Source organism: Leuresthes tenuis, unplaced genomic scaffold (assembly GCF_036924035.1).
Source record: "Leuresthes tenuis unplaced genomic scaffold, fLeuTen1.0.hap1 SCAF_14, whole genome shotgun sequence".
Taxonomy (NCBI): domain Eukaryota; kingdom Metazoa; phylum Chordata; class Actinopteri; order Atheriniformes; family Atherinopsidae; genus Leuresthes; species Leuresthes tenuis.
The window spans coordinates 32198616-32219570 of NW_027325368.1; the positions used below are offsets into that span (position 1 = coordinate 32198616).

At 40.7% G+C, this 20955-nt stretch overlaps 1 protein-coding gene across 1 annotated transcript in view; it reads left to right on the forward strand.

Annotated features, from left to right (window-relative positions):
* blvra (biliverdin reductase A) overlaps nucleotides 1–17988 on the forward strand; it is a 30030-nt gene extending 12042 nt beyond the window's left edge. Inside the window, exons 4-7 of the mRNA XM_072363950.1 lie at nucleotides 1775–1872; nucleotides 2208–2315; nucleotides 13968–14136; nucleotides 16687–17988. Of these exons, the coding sequence (XP_072220051.1) occupies nucleotides 1775–1872; nucleotides 2208–2315; nucleotides 13968–14136; nucleotides 16687–16942 (631 nt within the window). The 3' untranslated portion in view covers nucleotides 16943–17988. The remainder of the gene's footprint in view (nucleotides 1–1774; nucleotides 1873–2207; nucleotides 2316–13967; nucleotides 14137–16686) is intronic.
* The last annotated feature ends 2967 nt before the right edge of the window (nucleotides 17989–20955 follow it).

Genomic DNA, 20955 nt, shown 5'->3' on the forward strand with positions numbered 1-20955 from the left:
CAGGCAAGTACACCAGGAGACGGGCCAGTACACCAGGAGACAGGCAAGAACACCAGGAGACGGGCCAGAACACCAGGAGACGGGCCAGAACACCAGGAGACAGGCCAGAACACCAGGAGACAGGCCAGTACACCGGAGACAGGCCAGTACACCAGGAGACAGGCAAGAACACCAGGAGACAGGCAAGTACACCAGGAGACGGACCAGTACACCAGGAGACAGGCAAGAACACCAGGAGACGGGCCAGAACACCAGGAGACGGGCCAGGACACCAGGAGACGGGCCAGTACACCAGGAGACGGGCCAGTACACCAGGAGACGGGCCAGTACACCAGGAGACGGGCCAGAACACCAGGAGACAGGCCAGAACACCAGGAGACAGGCCAGTACACCGGAGACAGGCCTGAAACACCAGGAGACGGGCCAGAACACCAGGAGACGGGCCAGAACACCAGGAGACAGGCAAGAACACCAGGAGACAGGCAAGAACACCAGGAGACGGGCCAAAACACCAGGAGACGGGCCAGGACACCAGGAGACGGGCCAGTACACCAGGAGACGGGCCAGTACACCAGGAGACGTGGAGGGGGCCGTAGGAGGGCAACAACCCAGCAGCAGCTACCTCCTTTGTGTAAGGAGGAACAGGAGGAGCTCTGCCAGAGCCCTGCAAAATTACCTCCAGCAGGCCACTAATATGAATGTTTCTGTTCAAACTGTCAGAAACAGACTCCATGAGGGTGGTATGAGGGCCCGACGTCTACAAGTGAGGCTTGTGCTGACAGCCCAACACCATGCAGGGCGACTGGCGTTTGCCAGAGAACACAAAGATTGGCAGATTCGCCATTGGCGCCCTTTGTTCTGCACGGATAGGAGCAGGTTCACACTGAGCACATGTGACAGATGTGTCAGAGTCTGGAGACGCCGTGGAGAACGCTCTGCTGCCTGCAACATCCTCCAGCAGGACTGGTTTGGCGTGGGTCAGTAATGGTGTGGGGAGGCATTTCTTTGGAGGGCTGCAGTGAGGTACCCTGACTGCCATTAGGTACCGGGATGAGATCCTCAGACCCGTTGTGAGACCATATCCTGGTGCAGTGGGCCCTGGGTTCCTTCTGATGCATGACAATGCTAACCTTCATGTGGCTGAAGTGTGTCAGCAGTTCCTGCATGATGAAGGCACTGATGCTGTGGACTGGCCTGCCTGTTCCCCAGACCTGACTCGTTCCATCCACCAACACCACGGACTGTCCAGGAGTTGACTGACGCTGTAATCCAGGTCTGGGAGGAGATCCCTCAGGAGAACATCCGCCGCCTCATCAGGAGCATGCCCAGGCGTTGTAGGGAGGTCCTACAGGCAGGTGGAGGCCACACACACTACTGAGCCTCATTTTGACTTGTCTTGAGGAGTTTCCACTCAAGTTGGATCAGCCTGTAATGTGATTTTCTACTTTTATTTTGAGTAGGATTCCAAATCCAGACCTCCATGGGATAATAATTTAGATTTACATTGATCACTTTGTTATTTTGTTCTCAACGCATTCCACTATGTAATGAAACATGAATTTCAACTGGAATATTTCATTCATTGAGAGATAGGAAGTGTTATTTTAGTGTTCCCTTCATTTTTTTTGAGCAGTGTATTTTTTCGGAGCAAAGCAATCACGTGTTTAATAATTTTCATTGTTACAAAATTGTCTTTTCCTTCTCATGAAGAATACAATTTGTAATGGGAGGTCCAGTTATCTTAAAACAACATTCCCTTCTGCTGTTTCATCAGAACGTTTCTGCAGGCAGGGAAACACGTCTGTGTGGAGTATCCCATGACCATGTCCTACAAGGCTGCATTGGAGCTCTGGGATTTAGCTCAGAAAAAAGGTGATACTATTAAATGATACTGTAAATAAAAATAAAAAAACGGTATATAACCCAACTTCAGAGAGATAGCTTACAGGTAGACTAATTCAGCTGTAATAAATGTAAGTCAGTTATTTTTTCAGATACAGTATGATTATCAACACTAACTTGACAAGGTGAGGAAGCTGCTAGTAATAATTCTGTGGTTTAATTTCTTACATGAAAACTGCATCCTCAGCTCTGTACGTAGAACTTTGAATCAGCTCTTGATTTGATGATAATTATCAAAGCCAAAAGCGTATGCAATCTCCTCTAGGAAATGGTTTTCAATAACTATGTGTATCTGTAAATGTTAGAAGTGATTCTTCATGAAGAACACATAGAACTGCTGACGGAAGACTTCAAAGAACTGAAGAAAGTAGCAGAGGGAAAAGTTCTTCAGGAAGGTACTCTTCATTTCACAGGTAAAAAACAATCACTGTTTGCAGTGCCTTTGAGTTTTCATTAGAACTTCAGAATTATAACTTATTTCAGTTTAAAATGTTGTAGAAATATTATAAATACATTGTAGAAACTTAATAGGAAGATATTGATTACTGGTCCTCTCTGCATCTTCTCTTCTCTCCTTGTATGTATTTTTCTCAAATGCACTCACATAAAATGAAAACTTTTATGAAGTAAATATAACAACATTAAATAAAATATGCACAGAAATGTGAGAGAGACTCACACTATTCTCACTATTCTCTATCCTCAACGTGCTCGCTCTGCGTTCGCCATCTTTCTGAATGCCTGAGTTTGTTGTTGTTGGTGGTGAAGACGCCAACAGGAAGTGGCTCTATTAGCGATAGCTGAAATGGGGACAGCGCCACCTATGGTACCGGGGTATGACACGCTTTGTGCCAGTGATTCCATTCATTCACCGCCATATATCCAAGGATAATTACCCTCAGATAAGGAGCAGAACCCAACTGTAGCTGTAATCCAGCTAATCTCATCATGTAAACCCACTTACATACATCTACTATCACCAACTATTTCCATATCGACACGTTCAGCGGCCCGTCTGGAGGGACTGCGAGCGAGCAGAGCTGCCGCTTATCTTTATATATTGTAATGGGCCTCACAGTAACGTTACTAGTAGTTGTGAGTTGTAGAGGGCTGGGATGTTTATTACAATTTCGGGAGAATTTGCTGCCTCAACTTACCTTGGAAACATATTTGCTCTCTGTAGTTTCTCCTCTCGTCAAAAATGTTTCTCCTCTCTGCCGTGTGTGCGAGCAGTGTGCACAGCTCTCACTGCTGATTGGCTGTTACCTAGCTGTGTGTCTAACCAATCAGATGGTGCTATGGGTGGGACAATGCTGGAGACAGAGTAGAGACTACATGGTTATTCAAATAACGAAGTTTGAAATTGATCTCTTATCGGCCTCGGATTTTAAAAAAAGGCCAATGCCGATATGCATCAAAAAGCTGAAAATCGGCGATGATAATTGGCCCGGCCAATAATCGGTCATTCTCTAGTCCTAAATATCACTTGCTAACGAAACACACGACTAATACACTGCGGTCAAGTCAGCCCTTGTTTGATTTTCAAAATGAATTCCCTTTTACATTTTATATACCAGTTCAAATTCCCAATATCAGATGTGAAGTGTTGTTTCCACATAGCAATTTCACTTCAGAGTAAATATTCTCAGAGTCAATCAAACTATATCATCTCAATCTGGTGATATATTCAAAAATTAAATGCAACTGAAATGCCATGTGGAGGTTTTCCTACCAGAGAATACCAACTCTTAGAATCCCTCATAAAATCTGGTTTTGTACTTCAAATGATAAGATCCTGTAAATGTCTAATATTTCTTATATTCTGAATATAGTGTAATACAGTCATATTACATTCATATTAAAAGAAATCTCTGTGATTCCACAGACCAACTGAATTTCAGATTAGGAGTAAAGCTCCTTAAAAAAACAAGGACCCGAGTGTCAAAATTAAAGCACCAATAAACTGTCTAATATGACCTACATTTTCCATGTTGAGAGAAAATTCCCTGCTTCCACAGACCAATTTCACTGCAGATTAAAAGCAGACCTCAAAGAGACTCAGACAATGTTACCCCAATCTAGTGTATTTCAGAATTAAAGCCCCATTTTTAGATTCGTATTAAAAAGATATTCTCTGTTTCTACATATCAATTATATAAAAAAACAGACCTCCTCAAACAGACCCTCAAAAAGTACCACCCCAATCTGGTGCGGCATTTCAAAATTGAATAGGCAGTTTCCTTTTAAGATAAATCCAATATTTACTGTGCTCTACTCAGTGTGTCAGCCAACAACATATCTTAGCCAGGTACATATATCACATCAATTACAGCCTGAGGAGCATCCTTTGTAGCCTCTTTGTTGCTGTGAGGAGTGGCTTCCTGTTGATATTCTTCAGCAGTTTATGATCACTGTGAACTGTTAGTCGCCTACCATAAATACACTAAGTATACAAACTTTTCCATCCCAAACACTATGGCTAAGCGCTCCTTCTCAATTTGTGCATAACTTCTCGGTGGGTGTGAGCACCCTACTTCCACAGGCTACAGGCTTGTCTCCCAGCCCAGTCTCTGAAGCATCCCACTGCAGTGTTACCTCATCTTCCCGATCGTAGAACAGATGTGTACGATATTTTGTCCTTCAGTCTTTGAAATGGGTCTTCATGTGCCCTCTGTCAATTCCCACATGCTTTGTGTCTGAGTTGTTTCAGAATCTCATAATCATCTGATAGATGTTCATAGAACTTCGACAGGTAGTTCACCTTACCCATCAGTCTTTTTGTTCCTATGCTGTCTGTCGGCCGTGGTATCTCCCTGATTGCCCACACTTTCTTTGGGCTGATCTGTAGGCCCTCAGCTACATATTTTCCTAATCTTCCAAACGAGGATACCACTGTCTGCTGCAGTTGGAACTTTTCTGCATTCAGTTTTATGTTTCGCTCTCTACACCTTTTTAGGAAACTCCTAAGTTTCCCATCATGGTCCCTGCTTGCCTCCACCTGTGATCAGCACGTCATCAGCATGAAGTAGATGCCTTGTAAGCCCTCAAGCGCCTGCATGAGTTTCCGCTGGAAAACCTCTGGTTCTGTGCTGATGTCCATTGGGAACGATACCTGCCAAATGGAGTGGTGAATGTTGTGAGGTAGCTTGACTTTTCTTCCAACTTGACATACCAGAAACCAAGCTTTACATCACAGACAGTGGATATCTTAGCATTGGACAGCTCCGGGAGGATATAGTCTTCTGTAGGGAGAGGAAAATGGCTCCTTTTGAGTGCATGCTTCACTGGTTAGGGTCTCTGCCTATGTGTCAGTTGGACACATCCTAGACTTGTTGTCCATGAGAAGCCCTTTTTCTGTGTGCTCCAGCTTTGTGTTAGGGTTTAGGTGATACACAGGGAGGATATTACAATTCGCTCCAGTCTATCTGGACGTTCACCAGTTTTTTGTCTTATAACATACCCGTCAAGAGCAGTTGGGTTTGGCTGTGACTTTCTTTCACTTGCTTCAGTGTCCTGCCATCCCCATTTCATCTTCTATTTATTTTTTAAAATTTTTTAAACTGACACTGTCAGGTGTTATAAGGTCAGTCTGACAGCATACACCTTCAATGTCCCAATCTTAATCAAACAATACCCGTGAAACAATACAGACTTATTTTAACTGCACATGAGGTAGTGTTCTCAAATATAAATGAAAAGTTTAGAGCATTGCTGTCCAACCTAATAAATTAACTAAACAAACAAAAAATCTGTTAATTTAGTCTTTAATTTTTCACATTTTAAAAACAAACCAAACTTGACCAACGGGTTAGACTACAGGCCTGTGTTGAGCCTCTTACCAAAAATAAAGTACACAGCAGTATTTTGCTTTTACAAAATCACAAGGTTTGAGGTCAGTTGAGGAGAAACTAACAAAACAACTTAAACCACCAAGAAAGTGTCCTGAGCAACGGCGCCGGAACGGGGTACAAGGGGCTCTGTCTCTCTTTCTCTCTGTGTCTCACTCTCGTCTGCGCTCTCGTGAGGTCGGGATGTGAATAGAATATGAACAGCAGTGGCTGGCCAATAGAGGGCACTATGACATGATGAGACAGACTCGTCAGAAAACCCCGGTATTTTTCGGGGTCTGGTAGATTTTGTTGACTCCCTGGATAACGTGCTGGAGGAGCACCTGAAGACAGCTATTGTGTTTAAGGGGACGTCAAAGACTGCTCGACTGTATGACATCCACAGTGAGGAGTTATATTACGGAAGAGGTGAAGAACACCAATTTTGTCGCCATTCAAGCACACGAGACGACGAACATTTCCATCCACTGTGAGCTGGTGCTTGGGCTACGATGGTGGAATAAAGTAATTGTTGAATGTATTACCGTTTAAGTGGAAATATCTCACTTTACTTTTTTGCATTAACTAACGAATGTTTGACAATCACTGGATGTGGCACAGCCCCATCTAAAAAATATCTTAGCAGCCACCACTGACATGAATTAAAAACCAAATAAAAAACAACGAAATATGACCGCTATTCCTGACCAGTGTGTCAAAAGACATGCAGGCCAGGGAGACAAAACAAACAACCCCATGAATCTCTTTAAATGACGTGTTTTTTCCTGCGGGACGGGAGAAGACACAAAATCAATGCATTTCTATTATTGTGCGGGCATAAATTCTCAGGGTTTTGCAGGTGCGGGTGGTAATAGTTTGTTACATAAATTTTTATTTCCATTTTCAAAAGATAAACTGTTGTTGCAAAGGATAGAGATAGTGGCTCTCTCTCTCTGACTCTGTCTCGAGTCACTTGCAAACTTTCAGAAAGTGTGTGGTGCTGCAATTTCAGCTCTACAGCAGACAGTTGATGTTCACGGAAAAAAGATTCAGGATGTGGAGGAGTCCCTAACCGACACTTGACTAGCTTGCGGAGCTGGGGGAGACGGTAGCTCGGCTAACGAAGGAAAACAAGGCCATGAAGAAACAACTTGACTACCTGAGCAATTACACCTGAAGAGAGAATATCCGCATTATTGTCCTGCCCGAATCTGTGGAGATGCTTAAACCGGGTGAATTGTGTGTAACCTCCTTTGTGAAGGTTTTGGCCCCAATGCCTTTGAAATGCTCATTATCATTGACCGTGTCCACCGAACCGCCACACCCAAACCACCAGCTGACGGCAAACCAAGACCACTTCTGGTTCGGATGCGCAGCTACAAGGTACGCAAATTGATGCTACGTCTTGCCAGCCACCACGAGGGGCCGATTCTGTACCGAGAGAGGTGGATTCACTTTTTTCCCAATTTCAGCCCGGAGGTAACCCGGCTCTGCTCCGCATTTACCGGTGTGAAACGCAGACTTCACCAAGCTAACATTACCTTCCGTTTCTACCATCCCGCCCGTCTGGTTTTCATGTGTGACAACAAGAAGGTGAGGTTCACCGAGCCATTGGAGGCTCTCAGCTTCATTGATCAACATATGCCAACGACCTCCGATGATTCCACTAGCGCAGGTGACACTTGACTTCTCAGTTGCGGTGGACTAACATGGTTTAACCAATTCCGTTTGCCACTCAGTTGCCTTTTTTTATGACACATGACTGTTTGCGTATGCTTAAAACGTATATATAAACTTCCTGTCTGACTTCCACTGCAGTCAGTCTGCACAAATAGCTGTCGATGGGTTATTGCCCCTCTATGACTTGGGTCAGCCGTGTTACAGTTTGTCGAAAGCGACCCATTGTGTGTTAGCTGTTAATAGTGTCACATTATATTGGACTGTTTTGCAGTGGCACGTTTAACCTGTTCCTATTGTTCTCTCTCCATTCTATTAATTGCTGCTAGCCTCCATGTATGGTGTTCTGTGCACATGTAAATTTGCAGTTCTTTTCGTTTTGATACTGGCAAGATAACGCCACTTTCTTTTGCTCAGAAGAGTTTGGACTAGTACTATGTCCCCCCTCTCCTTTTTCTTTACTTAAAAAAAAAACAAAACAAACAACAACAAAAAGAAATGTGGAAGTCACCAGCTAAAGAGACTGCAAGTCAAGCTCTTTTGGTTTCATGTTGATTTGGACCCTGTGATACTGCCACATATGTATGGAGAGGGGGAAAAGAGGAGAAAGTGTGTGGGAGGAAGAAAAAGAACCTTGGATTCAGGACACAGGTGCAGGATCAGTTTTGATTCATAGAGGTGTTTATTATAAACACACAGAGCACAGCAAGGCAGGGCGAGGATCTCAAAGCAGAGCAAAGTAAAGGCTGTGAAAGACCAAAGCACTCACCTCCGTAACTATGGCGGAGGATGAGCGCAGCTATGAACTCTACAAAACATAAACCGCTCCAACTCAGGAGGGAAACAGAAACGCTATGAACAATTTAACTAAACAAAGACACGCTCTTCTAATGAGGCGGATCTAACAAAGGAAGCACTCTTACAAAACAGAGGCTCTATGAAACTTTAACTATAAACAAAAATCTCTCCTTGAAAACGGAGGAACAAACAAGGCTATGAAACTTACCGTATAGAATAAATAAAATATGACTAAAAACAAGAATAAATTACAAACAAGAAAGCACTGCAGGAGGATTGCTCACTGCAGGCTCGTGGAATCTGTGGGTCGAAGTAAGGCTGGTAATGAGGCTCATGAGTGGAGACAACAAACTGGCACAAGACAAGGGAAACGCAGACTATTTGAACACATGAGGGACCAAGGGGAACAGGTGAAAACACTTTGGGAATCAGGGAAGACAATCAGACGCCTGACACGGGAGGAAGGGCAAGATACCTGAAACGAGAGAAGGTCAGTGATTCTTCAAAATAAAACAGGAAATGACGAGACAAGACATGAAACAGAACATAAATCATGATGAAAAAAAGAGAAGCTCAGCTGAGATTTTTATTTATTCTTTGTTTTGTTATTCCACCTCATTTTACAGTGACACAGTGTCTGAGTTCATTTTGGTTTGGTTTATTAAATTCCCATTCCCTTTGTAGAGTTATTTTCCCAGCCTTAAATGGTTATTTCATAGTTATTATTAATATTTTATTAAGTGTTTTTCTTTTTCTCTCTGCCACCTAAATTGTTGTTATTATTATTAATAATAATATAATAATAATCATCATTATTTTTATTATTGTTGTTTATTTGTGTTCTCTCACCGCTATATATTTACTTTTGAGTAAATATTCGAGTAAAATATTACTAATATTTTAGAAAATTAGCTAGATATTTAAACCAGAGACAAATAACAAATCAAGGTCATTGAAGACCAAAATCAAAACTCAAAAGTAAATATATAGAGGTGAGAGAAAACAAACAAAGAAACAATAACAATAATGATGATAATAATATGTATAAAAACTGTCACCAGCTCTATCACTTCTGATCTCAATTTCATCAAGGATGACTTCAAACATTTTTAGTGAAGTCTTTATGCTTCCGAATCTCAGCTTAACGCAGACCAGTTTGTTGATTTTTTTTTTTCTCAATAATTTGAATATTCCCAAAGTAAGCCATGAGGATGTTTTGTTCCTTGAAAAAAATATCCCCAAATTATTTTTTTTTTAAAACTTATTGCTTCTATGCAAAGTGGGAAGGCAGCAGGGCCACACGGCTTTCCAGCTGACTTTTGTAAAAAAATTTCAGACAAATTATTGTATACCAAATCCTTTCAAACAAAAACTTTTCCTCCGACTTTATATCATGCCACCATGTGCATCACCCATGGCTTCTGTTTACTAATTATCAAGTGTCTGACCATTGCTATCTAGGTAGAGGCACAAGACAGGGGTGTCCTTTAAGTCCCCTCGTGTTTTCGATTGCTTTTGAGTCTCTCACCATAGCTTTGACACAAGATGATAGGATAGAGGGAATCATTCGGGGCGGTCAGACGCATAAGGTTTCCCTCTAAGCGGATGACCTCCTTTTTCTCTCTCACCCTGATACCACTCTCTCTCACATCTTGTATCTGCTCTTTCGGGGCCATCTCAGAGTACAATTTTCCCATGACACCCTCCCCCCCTCGGCAAATTGATATACCATTTAAGATTGTAAAGGACTCATTTAAATATCTTGGTGTGACTATCACTTGAACATACTCAAAACTATTTCAGGCTAATTTTGCTCCTCTTCTTTAGCGCTATAAAGCCAACTTTTCACGATGGGCAGCCCCTCCTCTCTCTTTAATTGGCAAACTTAATTCAGTGAAGATTAACATTGTCCCTAAATTTCTTTATTTTTTTCAATGTCTTCCCATTTTTATGACTCGCTCATACCTTACTCAAACCTTACGACTAATTTCTGAATTTATCTGGGCGGGTAAACATGCACGCATACATAAAGAGTTCCTTGAGAGAACTAAGGCCCCTAATTTTCAACTATACTACTGGGCGTAGAACTTAACCAACATGTCTTTCTGGCTTTTATCTTCTGACATCAATTCCCAAACATAATGTTGTTGTGTGGCATTCTTTGATAATTCACAGTCTTATCCAGTTCAAGGTATTGCACTGCTTACATTATTGTAAGACTGCCCTGACAAAAGTTTACCTAGACATTGACCCCCCGTGTGACAGATGCAAAATTCTTCCTGCGACTTTATGCCGTATGTTCTGTGGTTGCCCTGAACTAGATCGATTCTGTTCCTCATTTTTTTATTTATTTTCTAAAATATTTAAAAAAAACTGTTACTTCCTGTCTCTTTATGGCAATCTTTTGGGTAACCTCAGGAAACAATACCCTTGACCTTCTGTAAGCACAAGGTTTTAGCATTCTCCTCCTTACTAGCACGGCAGTTGATTTAGCTAAATTGGAAAAATTCTGCCCCACCCATTCACACACGTCTCATCAAGAGTATCATGTGTAATCTCAGATTAGAAGAGAACCGGTTAATGTTAATGGTGCTCTTCAGAACCTCCATTGGACGTGGGATGGCTTTGCCACCCCCCTTATTTTCTTTTTGTTGGTTTGTTTTACTTTTATTTCATTTCTTTCATATGTTTCTTTTATTTAACTTACATTGTTTGGGTATGATTTGATTCTGTATGATCTTGGCATTGTTTTTACGTTGATATTTACAGATTTTTTTTTTTTTTTTTTGTAAGTGTTGAAGTGAATCCCTTGTGCCCTGACATTTGCTGTTGAAATGCATCCAAGGAAAACTCAATAAAAATAATTTTTAAAGAAATAACATGCAGCCTGTGTAACATTTTCAAAAGTCAAAGGGTAATAAGAAGAGTTAACACTGGCAAAGGTAAGTTGTTCTGACAGATTTACTGCAGTCACTTGTACATTAGTGGCAGGATTTTCTTGATGAACAAAGAACGGCGACTTCTTTTCTCATCTACTGCATGTCCAGCCAAGCTAAATGGGAGCTAGCTTTCAATACTTGTGCATGGGACAAAGAGATAGGCTTGAGCAAGTAGCTCAAGATGAGCTATGATTTTCAATGAGCCTCTAGTAGGCCAATGAGTCCTGGCTTCTGTCGATGGGAACCTCAGATAGGTAGTTCTATACCTGCATGGCTGAAGGGCTGGCCAGCTGTTTCTCCTTATCAATGTTCTTATCAGTGTAACAGTAGACTAGACATTTTGGCTGCAGGTGCATATATTTCAGGAGGTCCCAGTGGATGTTCCTGCAACAGCTTTTTCATCCACAGGTGTGCATCTGGTCTCCCCCTCTGCCAGTGTGGCTAAAAGGAGCAGTTTCACTTCATCCTTCACCACGTTGAATCTTCTCACAACAGCCTCCAACAGTGTGGCTTTGGCAGTAGCCACACCGCGGTCTGTGTTGGCTTGACTCTCCAAAAGCCGTGCAGTGACAGCTGGGATGACATCTGCTGCTGTTAATGAGCTAATCTCCTTTTTGAGTTCCTCAAAAGTGTGAGGATGTTCGGCACATTGTCCATTAGCTCCCACTGGTGTGCACTGAGTGTGGCTGGTAACTTGTGCTCAGCAGCGTACACGCCAATAGCACGTCTCTGCTCCAACAGCGACTGCAACATGTAGACTGTGCTGTTCCTCCTCGTTGAAAAGCAGTTGCTTCCTGGGCTGACCTAACCGTGTCTGTATGTCGAAGAGTCGGGAATAGGCAAGCGACGAATGCTTAAAATGGCCAACAAGTCTCATTCCCATGGCTACACCGTTGGCACCAGCGAAGCAGTGGGTGACATTGTTAAAAACCCGCACATTTCTAATGATGGAGTCCCCGACTATCGCTGTAGTTGGGGGAAACAGAGGGCGAGGAGGTGAGGATGCAGGTCACGGTGTCGCTGTGTGTCTCCCACCCAGGGACCCCGTGGCAGTCGTTGCGAGGATAGGGACAAGCGCCGGTCAGAGAGAGGAGCTGGAGCCGTGCCCCTCCGCTGGGATGAATGACAACATAGCACTGCACGTCTTGATGCGCCGGGCGCATTTATGTGGTGGTGGAAGCTTGTGATGGAATGGGGCGACATTCCCCGCACAGAAAATGTCGAATTCTACTCGGTCTACAGGGCCATACGTCATATTGAGGCACCTACCGCATTGTTGTAATAACACATAAATCCTCTAGGGGGCAACAGAAGTTACACACTGCAGCTTTAAATCAATCAAAGATCTAATTAACTAGAGATGACATGATGAGAATCTTAGGGTGAGAGCATTGACGACAAAGCTAAGGATGCCAGGTAAAATGCTGTGAACAATTAAAAATTGGGAACATTATGGAGCAGCATGGTGGTGTGGAATGGAGGTTCTCTGTCATCTGAAAAAGTGTTTGGAGCTTTTAAGCTTTGTGAGTTATTATTAACTGGGATGCCACTCTGTAGTTAGACTTTGCTCTCAGACCAAGCTTCCAACTTTCTGTAGATCTTTTCTTTTTCTCTTATGTGGGTCTGTTAGCAGTGACCTCAAATTTGATGATGAATGAAAATAATTACTTCCTGTCAAGTAAATTAGGGATCAAAATGATTTTTTTTTCGATGAGAAAATGAGTAGAAATCTTTGTCCTGCCTTATGAATCAGACATCCTGGTACAGGAAAATGAATCAAGGTTTGTGGATCTTGTCACCCCTTCACAGTCCAAGTCTAAGCCTATTTCAGTGCATACCATTTTTATGGTGATTTTAGTCTTTATCATGATTAAGTTTTTTAAAAAGACACTATTTGATGTGTGAGATGGAAGTTAACTTGATAGAGTGAAATTGTAGGATGCAATGTTTCAATCAAGCCTTTCTTCAAAAGGGATTACGGTTTGGATCAGGTTTGGATGATTTTATTAATTGATCAGGCAGTGTGTCTGGCTCTCATGGTTTAAGCGGATTGAAAAACCCTGACAAAAGTCATTACTAGTTACTGATGATAGACAATGAACAAGATGGAACCACAAAAAAATGTTTTACCAATGGATGGAGTGCAGGCTTTGCTGCCATAATTTCAGCGAGTTAGACCCTTTGACATTTTTAAACCTCTGCAGATTTAATTTTGGAATGCTCTGACCCTGTTGCGGAATCACGAAGCTTCTTTCCTACATTGATTGTGCCTTAGTGGTGAAAAAAAGACGTCACCCCTCATAATTCACACATGCTAGACAGAGGCAAGATCCTTTCACCTTTGACCTTTCATCCTGTCTCTGTTCTTTCACACTTGCGATGTTGACAGATTTAGCTGGGACCGGATTCATCACTCCAACTATTTTCTCTCTTTCTTAGTCTATTATCAATGCAACGAAGGCACTTTTGTGAAAGAGGCTATACTGCAAATAAAGATGTGCTTGAAAAACACGTTGAGAAGTATGGACATTACCTCTCAGTGACCTTTTAGTTTCCGGAATTTTTCTTGAAAATGACCTTTAGCAGCAAAAGAACTCTCGATTTAGTTTTTGATGTTTTACTGTTAGCAGAGCTAAATTCTATGCAGCAGTCCTCACATGTATACCTAAAGCAGGACCTAAATCTACGGAGAAGAGAGAGACTGTGGAGCATCAGTTGTATTGCAATTAGATTAAGACATAAGACAACTGAGAGCACACTTTATGTATATAAGAAGAATTTAATTGAATAATGGTGCTTGAAAATGTCCTTTTATCTGTCCCAGGTGGAGCTCTGAAGCCTGGATTTGGTTTTCCAGCATTCAGTGGGATTGCTCGCCTCACCTGGTTGGTTGACTTGTTCGGTCAACTATCCGTAACAGAAGCTTCCTTGGAGGAGGACTCTGCAAACAGCTACAGCAAGATGACTGCAAAGCTGCTAACTTCTGACAACCGGTGAGATCGTATAGATCTGCTTGCGAGTAGCTTTCAACAGAGACATGCATGCAGCTGCTCATATTTTTCAGCTAGTATGTACTTATGTGAGCAGGAGGAAATGGATGGAGTAATCCACGTTCATTGCTTTAGCTTTACAGTTACAGTATACATAGTATATATATCCAGATGTAGTTTCATGTGGATAATTCAAGCATTATCCTCGAAATTGAATTATTTTGTACTTGCTGCAAAATTAAATCACTGTAAAACCCACTTATTTACCTTAGAAATAACATGGAAACGGATTTCCTTAAAAAACAAACAAAAGTGCAACTGAGTGTTTTGCTAACATATGGCAATTAAGAATAGTGTACTTGAACCTGAGATTAGGTAACTACTAAAATACAGTATGGAATACTCCTGTATTTCAGATCTAAATGCGACTTGGTATAGACGACTCAGATTACTGTTCCAGAGGCTGGATCGTAACATTCCCTGCAGCACAATATTTATCAGTTTTTTCTAGCCGCAAATGATTTACTTGTTCAAACCCTGTAAATAAATTGCCTTAAAACACCAGGTAAACGTTACTCATGCAAGTCAAGTGTTTCAAATGTTCGAATGTTACACATTCATAAAGAATAGGTTTAATTGTCCAAAATGACTCATATAAATACATATAATGAAAATCCCAATTCAATAAATAGAAATGGAAGCAAAAAATACTTGCTGGTGATCTTTTGGTTAGAATCAAAACATTTGGTAAAACGTACAATTTGGTAATAAAGTAAATAAATAAATTTTTTTCTTTAGAGCAATATGACCTGGTGCAAAAGGCAAATATTGACAAATTGAGTCTATTTGACTTGGCTAGTGGCTGGGTTTCCATTGCAGTTTTTAATGTGCATGTAGAGAATGTAAGAAAAAGAGAAGGGAAACTGTAAAAACCTTGTAATGTAACCCATACAGCCACCCTTTTTTTGTTTCAAAAGATTGCTTTAGGTGCTTCTACCCACGCAGATCTCGTGACTATAGGTGAGGGTAAAAGCAGCTGAAATGGGTTTCCTTCAGAGGGTGGCTTAGAGACGTGGCGAGGAGCTTGGGCATCTGGAAGGAGCTCAGAAGGAGTTTGGGCATCCCTTTGGAGGTTTTTCAGTCTGGTCCAAGTGGGAGGAGGCCCGGGGCTGACCCAGAACACGCTGGAGGCAGGGCTGTTGCAGTAACTGCAAAAATTAAATGAAAAATGAAAAGGGGGAACCACCCAATTTTAATGAAGCAATCTGTAAAATCTGCGGCAAAACGGTTCAAGTAAAATGAGCAAACGCAAAGAATTTAAGGGCTCACCTAGCAAGCTACCATCCAGCTATTGAAACGCGGCTGCTGTTGCCTCCTGCCACACAGTCGTGGAGCAGCGGTGCCAGCCAACAGCTTGGAGTCAGCAAGTACAGCAGAGACAGTGACAGACATAAACGCCTAACAGTAAAATAAAAGGTGTTATAAAATTCTCTTTTTTCATAACCTTTTTTTTAAATGTGTAAGAGCCATGTTTCAGAGGAAATATTGCAATGAGTTTTGTAATTTAGTCATTAACAAATGAATTTGCTAGAAAAGAAAAAGAAAGAAAAAAAGATGGTGCAATAGAAGTCCCAGCCGCCCTGACTCACCACAGGGGGAATTCCTCAACCACGACAGCCCTAACTGGAGGGATTGTATGTTCCCTCTGGCCTGGGAATGCCTTGGGATCCCAGAGGAGGACCTGGAGAGTGTCGCTGAGGAGAGGGATGTCTGGGTTTCTCTCCTGAACCTGTTGCCTCCGCAACCTGACTTCGGATAAGCCAAATACGAAGGATGGATGAATGGAAGATTGCTTTAGATTTGTTTTATTGCCTTACTGCTAATATTATTTTGTGCATCACTTCAACTCATCTTCTACATAAATATTTAACAGCTTGCTACACAGCAGGCATATAGACACGGTCAAGACAACCTGCTGAAGGTCAAACTGAGAATCAGAATGAGGTATGGTTGTTGATGTAGACAGGCTTGTATTTAAGTGTCTTAAGTATTTAGCTGATCTATGGGGATTTTTACTCACAATTATCTATAGTGTTTACGTAAAATGGTCTGAAAAAGAGAAAATATCCAGTGAGGGCCAGTTGAGAGGCTGAAAATGACTCCTCAATGTCAGGAGGAGTCATTTTCAGCTGGAGAATTGCCAGACATGTTTGAGATGATAGAAATGCACCAGCAACCCAAACATGTCTTATAACTAAGGTATGTGGAAGAGCATTTCCAAATACACAAAATCTTGAACTTGAATTAGACGATGTATATCAATAGAAGGCCACAAATGATAATCTCAACACACACCCAGAAAAGAACAATGATCAATGATAGTACCCATGTCTTACCCAGAACTTAAATATTGAAAGAGGGCCTAATTACAAAATCTGAAAAGCATGTGCTCCAAGAAATCATGCAGATGCTTCTGTGCACGTTTCGGTCAGTCGTAGAGAATTATCCAGGAGTTATGTGTCATTAACTATAATTTTTTCTTTATACTTTTAGACCTCTGACGTGGGTTGAGGAACGGCAAACAGGCCTACCAAGGGAAAAAAAGATCAACTTTGTGTTTGATTCCTGCACCGTGACCCAGATACCTCCTGCACCAAGAGGAACAGTGGGACTCTTCATGCAAGACCTGATCCACTTCTCTGCCAAATTATTAGGCCAAGTGAGCCCCAAGGAGCTTCAGAGAGAAAAAGTCAGGATCCTGCACTGCTTGGAATTAGCTGACAGGATACAGCAACTTTGCCAAAGTTAAAGGGGGGGTTTCCAGTCCTTGTTCTTCATAATGCTTTATCTTCTTTGAACTTGAATCAATGTTTATTCCATCACCATGTCCTTATATTTTTGTTCTGGATAGTAAAATCTTAATGTTACTTTTTCAGATGAAAGATTACTGTTTAAAGTTTTTTTTTTTTTTTTTTTAACTGAATAACACACGAGCAACATATAGAGCAGGTCTCCAGCATTGAGCAACGATTAGCATGGCCAGATTCTGACTAACTGCCATTTGGGGGAAGAAATAGATGTATGGATTTGGAATAAATGTGACTACATGTATGCACTAACAAGCTCTGTGGCTACATCATGAAATACATCTTTCAATGAAAAACAACAGCCCTGCTTTAACCTCTATTTTTACAACACTCATGGTTTTAATGCTTGGGAATGGGTAAATCCACTTCTGTACGTAGAAGATATTTGGCCTACATGGCTGGTAGAATTCTTACTATGAGACTCCTGAGATCTCAGTGGCAACAAAATGTTTACAAACCCTAATAAAACAACCATATTTTATTTTATTTATTTATTTTTTTTCAAATTGCAAATCATAGTCAGGCCTTTCTTCTCTGTTTTTATCATTCATTCTGCAATTATATTCTTCGGTGAAATAGAAAATCGCATGGAGCATTTTTTATTTTGATTTCAGTCCTCTGTTTGAAATCTTGAATTTAATAATTTCATTTTTAAATCTGCAGATGTAGTTATTAGTCATTGTCTCAAGATGATCCAGGAAGCTTTGGGAAAATGAATCACTGATGATCCCATAAAAAGATTACTGAACCTGATTAATCTAATGCCACCACATTTACAATATTGAGAGGTTCAGAAATTCAGAGGTATAACCATTTTATTTGCCTCCTCCTTTTTTATGAGGTGTTGAAGCTTCTGTGAACAGTATAACCAAATCAATGATGGCTCAAATAAAGATCTAAGAATTCTTACTGGAAAATTATGTGAAAGATACATGCACTGTCCCTTGTAAGATTGCTAGCTGCTGTATTAAACAATACTTTGCTGCAACATGTTTAATTGGACATTCTTTCCCACACATGCATCTTCTTTAGTTCATTTAGCTACAGCTCCTCACTGAGACAGATTTTTTTTTCCAAATATGAATCTATTTACATTAACAAAGCTAGTGACAGTGAATATTACCAGACAATTGTTTACAAACTGGTTGAGAAAGCAGAAACCATGTTAATTTTTTTTAAATTCCTCCTTTAAAGGCGAAATAAGGTCTAGGTTTAAAAATACCGGAGTTCCCTTTTAACTAAGCATTGTTGACAAAAATATCTCCAGCCATAGAGTTATGCAATACACAACCAGAAACCAAGTATCAGTAGCATCTGGTACATCTGGTTGTACACACATTTTAAGATGGTTCATACTTGCCTCATTTTGTTCAAACTACTTTTCTTTTTATCAATCTATAGAGAGAGATACTTCCTTTTAACAGGAAGCAACCTCCAGCAGAACCAGTAAGGGCAGCCATCCACCTCAACTGGCTGTGGTTTGAGAGGACAGGAAAGGGGGGACAACATGCACTGTAAAGCCAAATCAGGGATACCTGTTGATAAAGAGAAACACAAGTTAATGACATAGAGCAGCTTAACTATGGGATGTTTCAGGGTCACCTGAGCCATCCCTAACTATAAGCTTTATCAGAAAGGAAAGTTTTAAGCCTAATCTTAAAAGTGGAAAGGGTGTCTGCTTCCTGAACCCAAAGTGGCAACTGGTTCCACAGAGAGGGGCCTGATAATCAATAAACACAAAGGGAGCAAATCCTCTTGTGCAAAAAAAAAAAAATAAAACAAAAACTTTAACTGAACAAAAACAAACTATTAAATGTGGTTTGCTTATTATTTTATTTATTTCCTCTGTCTCAGGGTGATGCAGAGAAACTAGTTCATGCATTTGTTACTTCAGGATTGGACTACTGTAATTCCTTATTATTGGGCTGTCCCACAGATTCTCTGAAAAGCCTCCAGCTGATCCAAAATGCTGCAGCCAGAGTTCTGATGAGAACTAACAGGAGATATCATGTTTCTCCAGTTTTAGCTTCTCTTCATTGGCTCCCTGTTAAATTCAGAATAGAATTTAAGATTCTTCTCCTCACATATAAAGCTCTTAATGACTGAGCTCCACCATGAAAGATTTTGTTGTTAGATTTTTTCTCAACAGAGCACCTCGCTCTTAAACTGCAGGTTTACTTGTTGTTCCGAGAGTCTAAAAGTAGAATGGGAGGCAGAGCCTTCAGTTATGCGTGGCAGTTGCTACATTTTAGGTTGAATCGTAGCTTTCTTGTTTTGATCTTAATTTTCTCCCTCAATTTGTCTCAAACTAAGTCAAACACAAAAGCCTGGCTAATGACATGCTTTGACATGACATTTCTTTGTGATTTGGTGCTATATAAATCAAATTGACAAAAAAGACTAGAAGGAGTTGTAGTTGTAAAACTCAAACACTGGATGGCAGCAAGTCATTTGGATATATTATACATTGTACAATATATATAGGACAGCCTAAGTAAAATTAATTTTGATACCTTATATATACTTGAGAGAAAATGTGAGGGAGCCAAGACATAAATGTCTCATGGTTGCCTTTGAACATGAGAATTACCTTTTTAATCTCACAGCTGACAGGCTGGTGATAATCTTAAATGAGTAATAAATCAACAAAAGCGTGTTGAGTGTATATAGACAGTCATCTGTTCATCTGATAATTTGAGTACGATGGAAGCACATATGACAGCACATTTCCACCACTGTTAAATACACAAAAAAATCCCTCAGTAAAACTTAAATTGTGTGAAATTATCTAAAATAGTTCTGAGAATTTGTCTCAGTTTTCTGATTTACCGCAGAAATTTTAGTTAGTATCTCAAAATTCCTACATAGAATTTTAAAATCCAAAATTTTGACTTGCAGGATCTCAGTTTGTCTACTCCTATTTGCACCTGCTCCAGCCTCTACTGGGTTTAGATAATGGTTACCCGCTGAAGTACCTTTACCTGAGTACCTGAAGCCTCATTATCAACAAGTATACGTCACCTTCCACTGTCATAAGTTATCAACAATAAGAAGAAAAACTAGGAGTGACAATTTGCAGTCAGTTTCCTTACATTTAGAATAGCAGCCACATTGTCTTTGTGTTGTGTCAACTACGGCTTTTCTGCACCTCCTTCCTGTACAGTCAACCTCTACTTTAGATCCACTTTAGGGTCAAACTACTGTTTTTATTTCTTCTTTCTTTTTCCTATTTCAACATCTGTGCATTTCTGAGCTTCTGAGCAGGCAGCATTAACTCTGGGGGATGACACTCCACCAGTTTATAATATTTTTTGTTTGTCACTGATCCAGAAGTTGAACAAAGAGTTACCGTATTTTCCAGAGTATATGTCACACTTTTTTCATAGTTTGGCTGATGCTACAACTTATTAAATAGATATAATTTAACATGTTTTTAAATGTTAATTCATACTGACTGACATGAACCAAGGAGTAAACATTGTTATGACTGCTTCCTGCTTTTGAAGAGTGCAGACGTGTCTCTGCTTCCTCCTGCTGCTTATTGCTTTATTTGCTTTTAAATAATTTTACTTCTTTCCACAAGTCTTGGATATAATTTTATTCTTTTTCTTATAAGTGAACCAAGACTTTTTAAATCATTTTCATTTTTTTTACAACTTATCTGACGAGCCAGCGACTACCATCCTTTCAACATGCCCTGTGAAAGCTGTCGGATATATCAACAAGAAATTTGTGCTCTACAAGACATTTTTGCCTTAGAAACTGAAATGGAACTTCATGAAATGCTCCCAGTAGAATCAGGTGGTAAGAAGTCCACGTTTACTTATAAAGGAAAGCGTGAAAAAACTGCTACTTACAACTTAAAGCTAAATGATACTGTTTTTTTCCAAGACTCTGTAAATACACTTAGAATGGACTTGGTGCTAAGCTGAAGAAACGTCAAGCTGTTGGTATC